This window comes from Salvelinus fontinalis, chromosome 12, assembly GCF_029448725.1.
Source record: "Salvelinus fontinalis isolate EN_2023a chromosome 12, ASM2944872v1, whole genome shotgun sequence".
NCBI lineage: Eukaryota > Metazoa > Chordata > Actinopteri > Salmoniformes > Salmonidae > Salvelinus > Salvelinus fontinalis.
In genome coordinates this window covers 41,405,232-41,410,592 of record NC_074676.1, presented here as the reverse complement: position 1 = coordinate 41,410,592, position 5,361 = coordinate 41,405,232, and the positions used below count along the sequence as shown (strand labels likewise).

Sequence of the window (5,361 nt, the reverse complement as noted above, 5' to 3'; positions counted from 1 at the left end):
GGAGTTTATCCCCCCTGACTCCTGTGCGTATTGCCTTATTAAAGTTGGGGGAGCAACATGCCGAGTCAAGTCAGCCCTGCACTCTCTGCGCTGGGTGGTAGTCAGGGGCTCAAGTGTTAAAAACTGAATGATTGAAGGCAGTCCCGGTCGTGCCTTAAACCCGGCCCCCGCCATTGGCCGCCCGCTCAAACTCCAAACAACCAATGGAAGGGCGCCGACCACGAGCCATCCTCCCCTCCGGCCGCGTGTCCCTCGCACTGATTGGTAGAAAGTTACTGTGGGAAAGAAAGTTTTGGAAGTTTCACACGAGCCGTTCGCGTGCAGTCCTAGATATAAATAAGACCAACAAGAAGTGCCACTAGACAGACGCAGCGTCCGCTGGCAGACAGTGATTTCTCGATTCCGTGACATCATTCAGCTTACGGCTGACTTGGGGACGCTTGTCTCACGCACATAGGTGTGCTACCACCCAAAAAGGATTTTGTTCCTCCGGAATTTGGAATTTCATAAGAGGGTACTGTGAATAGGTGCCGACTACTTGTCAATAACCACCAACAGTGGACTGTAATACCGAGTTTCCGTTGCTCTTGTTGGATATTTCAGACAGACCGAAGATGCCTGCCGATATACTGGAAAAGACATCAGTCTCTCCTGTTGCTGCTACTGCAGCTAGCATGAACACGACACCTGATAAACCCAAGACGGCTTCCGAGCACAGGAAGGTTAGTAGTCGGTCAAAGCATCTTAGAAATGCGGATATTCTGTCACTCTAAAATTACGCACGGGCTAGTATAGCACAACATGAGCATATCCTTCCCCTTGAGCAAGGCCCACCATTCTAACAATGTATTATATTTATTTTCTTTAGTCATCCAAACCTATCATGGAGAAAAGGAGAAGAGCCAGAATCAACGAAAGCTTGGGACAGTTGAAAACACTTATCCTGGATGCGCTCAAAAAAGATGTAAGTATTACATTTTTATCTCTCACAACAAATTAATTATTACAATCACAGTTATAGATTTACTTTATTAAAAACATCAACTTTAATAAGAAAGTATTCTGTCTTCAATCCTAACAATATTACAATATTACAGAGTTCCAGACACTCGAAACTTGAAAAGGCGGACATCCTGGAGATGACCGTGAAACATCTCCGGAACCTCCAGAGAGCTCAAATGACTGGTAAGTCACTGTAACTATTTTAGTGGGTGAATACCCGGGCTGATTTCTTCCAGACTTCCATCTGTGGTTTAGATCATGTTAGAATGAAGTACTCCGTTTACATACTTGGCCCACATCCTCTCTCCCAAGAAGTCTCTCTAAATGTAGCTAATTGTTTGCACTAACTAGTTAGCTAATTTATCTTAACCATTGGTGAGCTTCGTAATGTATATGTTTAGTTTGATGTTCATGTTTGAAACTTAAATTGTCGTTATTATGCTGTTGTTATTCTCAGTGGCTTATCATTTTCTCTCTTTCTCCCACAGCTGCTTTGAACTCTGATCCCACCGTGCTAGGGAAATACAGAGCTGGATTCCGCGAGTGCACAAATGAAGTCACCCGGTTCCTGTCCACCTGCGAAGGGGTTAACACCGAGGTCAGGACGCGGCTTCTCGGTCACTTGGCCAGCTGCATGACGCAGATCAACGCTATGAACTACCCCACGCAGCACCAGATCCCTGCCGGGCCTCCCCACCGCGCCTTCGGCCAGTCCATGGTACATATCCCCAACTCATCTCCGCAGGGCAACGTGATGCCCCAGCCTTGTAAAGGTGGCTCTCCCCGGAGCATGTCACCAGAAACAACAAAAGTATACGGCGGCTTCCACCTCGTACCTGCCACAGATGGACAATTCGCCTTCCTTATCCCCAATGCAGCTTTTACGCCCAACGGTCCCGTTATCCCCGTGTACACGAACCAGGTCAACACGCCTGTCCCAGCGGCGGTGTCCCCCGGTGCACCGACAGGCAACTCGGACTCAGTGTGGCGACCCTGGTAGAACAAAAAAAAAGGACCTATCGAAAATACTTTTTATAATGACACTTAGTTCTTCAATGTTCGATGTTACAACAATTATGTTTGGATTCTGTTTTTGTATTTTCAATGTGTTAAGATGAAAAGATGATGCACTATATTTGTATAGCCTATATGGGAGTGAAGTTCATATTGAAATGAGATTTTTTTGTATTGTTGAAGTCTGTTCACTGCATTTTTATATTCGAGGTGTCTTTTTTTTTATTGCGCGATACCAAAGATATGTTGAATGCACTTTACGTTATTCTTCATTTTGGAAGACAAATACATTTGTAAAGATATTGAAAAACATATTATTGTGCGCTTATCTATGTTTAAAGCCTAATCACCAAATAATTACTTTAGGCTGCGTTTGTTTTGAACTTTATATAAACTTGAGAATAATTTATTATCGACCTACAATTTCCAAGAGAAAATGGCTATCCTATTCTACTAATATGTTAGTGTAAAAGTCAAATTTGATTTTGACTGTGCGTAACTGCCTGACGAAAATCACTCATGTATTTTTGCGCGCGCAAAACTCATGCACATTCAAACCACAGGAATATCCCAAACACATGCACTTGTTGCGCCAGGAATGGGTCAGAATTTAGGCTTATGTTGCGGCTTATGTTGCGTAAAAGTTTAGAATTTTACGCAACAACACTTGCCTACAAGTGTAATAGACTGTGAAGTGGGGCTGGATTTATACAAACGCTTTTGCCCAATGCCATCACACAAAGGCTGTTGCTTCTGGCTACATCCATAAGAAACCGGCGGCAGGTAGCCTAGCCGTTAAGAGCGTTGGGCCAGTAAAGATTGATGGTTCAATTCCACGAGCTGACTAGGTGAGCAATTTGTCGATGTGCCCTTGAGCAAGGAACGTATCTCTAATTGCTCTAGATAAGAACGTCTGCTAAATTACATACGTTTTTGAACAAGAGTTGGCCAGGTGTATCAGTCCAGTTGGTGGCGAGATCCTAGACAGGAAAGAAGAGGGAAACTTCACTGAACATGTGAAATTATGAGAAAATACACTATATATACACATGTATGTGGACACCCCTTCAAATTAGTGGATTCAGCTATTTCAGCCACACCTGTTGCTGACAGGTGTATAAAATCGAGCACACAGCCATGCAATCTCCATAGACAAACATTGGCAGTAGAGTGGCCTTACTGAAAAACTCAGTGACTTTCAACATTGCACCATCATAGGATGCCACCTTTCCAACATGTCAGTTCATCACATTTTTTGCCCTGCTAGAGCTGCCCCGGTCAAATGTAAGTGCTTTTATTGTGAAGTCTATCAGCAAAGGCTCAGCCGCGAAGTGGTAGGCCACACAAGCTCACAGAATGGGACCGCTGAGTGCTGATGCACGTAGAGCTTAAGAATTGTCTGAACTCGGTTGCAACACTCAGTACCGAGTTCCAAACTGACTGGAAGCAACGCCAGCACAATAACTAATTTTGTCAGGAGCTTCATGAAGCGTGTTCTCCATGGCTTGCAGCCCCGCACAAGCGCAATGCCAAGGTCCAGCTGGAGTGGTGTAAAGCTCGCCACAATTGGACTCTGGAGCAGTGGAAACGCGTTCTCTGGAGTGATGAATCACTCTTCACCATCTGGGAGTCCAGCTGATGAATCTGGGTTTGGCGGATGCCAGGAGAACACTACCTACCCCAATGCATAGTGCCAACTGTAAAGTTTGGTGGAGGAGGAAAAATAGTATGGGATGCTTTTTTATTCTTAGGGCTAGGCCCCTTAGTTCCCGTGAAGGGAAATCTTAAAGCTACAGCGAACAATTACATTCTAGACTATTCTGTGCTTCCAACTATGTGGAAACAGTTTGGGGAAGGCCCTTTCCTGTTTCAGCATGACAATGCCCCCTTGCACAAAGCAAGGTACATACAGAAATGTTTGTCAAGATCGGTGTGGAAGAACTTGACTGGCCTGCACAGAACTTGAGCCCTGACCTCAAACCCATCAAACACTTTTGGGATGAATTGGAACACCGACTGTGAGCCAGGCCTAATTGCCCATAATTTAAAAAATGTATGAACCTTTATTTAAACAGGGGAAACAAGCTGAAACAGTCTATTTTACAGTTGTGCCCTGTGATCCAACAAGAGAAACAACACAGCAATTAATAAGAATTTAAAAACAAACAATATTAAAACACATAAAAAGTACAAGATGAAGATTAAAAATATTAAAATAAATAAACTGCTATAAGAAAAACACACATTACAAAAAGCAATCACAGTTTATAATAAAAAATTAATGTAATGTGCATTTAAACTGTGCCCGACCTCACTAATGCTCTTGTGGCTGAATGGAAGCAAGTTCCCGCAGCAATGTTCCAACATCTAGTGGAAAGCCTTCCCAGAAGAGTGGAGGCTGTTATAGCAGCAAAGGGGGGACCAACTCCATATTAATGCCCATGATTTTGGAATGATACGTTCGACAAGCAAGTGTCCACATCCTTTTGGTCATGTAGTGTATAACCTTTAGGCCTGAAGGGAATACCAGTTTGATAAAATTACATTTCTCACAGTTCACATATGAAAGATAATATGGCCATGAGATGCCCTTCAATAATATTAGCAGTAGCTTTGAGTTGTAACTATTATATCAACAACTCTCTCGCTGTTTGCTGCCTTAACTGGCCTTCATACCTCGAATGAAAATGTAATATTTTCATTTGTGGGTCAAAAAAAGAAAACAATTTTACTCCCACCATCAGATTATGATATTGTTGACAATATGTCAAAATGTTCGAAAATTTGACATGAGCCTCTTCTGAAGATTAAAAAATTAAGTTTGAGAGGGATGGCTCATTTTACTTTTCGCAATGGAGATTGTGCGTGTCCGAGGATTTTAGAAGTCACGTGCGCCATCTAGCAACACCGCAAGGAAGTGCAATCTCATTGGGTTAGTATTGATCATTGCTTACTACCAGATATCAGCCACTCGTGACAACGTAATTTGTCACGATATTGTGACGTGGCATCTACGTGGAAAATACATTGGATATGAAAATAGTAATCAATGTAAACTATTTTGAGGGTAAAATTTCAACCACAATATTATGTCATGGTAACCAATTTTCAATATAGACAAACCTATGTTGAATTTCTACCTTTGAAACCATGTCAGATCTTAAAAAAACAATAACCATGGGCAGCACCTTCTACCAGAGAGTTAATCTACAGTATCTACACAACTATCCAGTTTTGGTCTCCCATCCAGGATTTTAACCAAGCTGTGCCAGGTTTAGCTTTGTTATTTGTCACTGACTACTACTACCAATATGTTATCATGAGAATGATTATTGGGAGATCTAT

At 42.5% G+C, this 5,361-nt stretch overlaps 1 protein-coding gene across 1 annotated transcript; it reads left to right on the top strand.

Annotated features, from left to right (window-relative positions):
* The first annotated feature begins 343 nt into the window (after positions 1 to 343).
* On the top strand, positions 344 to 2,328 carry LOC129867427 (transcription factor HES-1-like). The gene is made up of 4 exons (XM_055940819.1): positions 344 to 722; positions 869 to 964; positions 1,098 to 1,185; positions 1,491 to 2,328. The coding sequence occupies exons 1-4, from the start codon at positions 615 to 617 to the stop codon at positions 2,000 to 2,002; spliced, it is 804 nt and encodes a 267-aa protein (XP_055796794.1). The 5' UTR covers positions 344 to 614; the 3' UTR covers positions 2,003 to 2,328.
* The last annotated feature ends 3,033 nt before the right edge of the window (positions 2,329 to 5,361 follow it).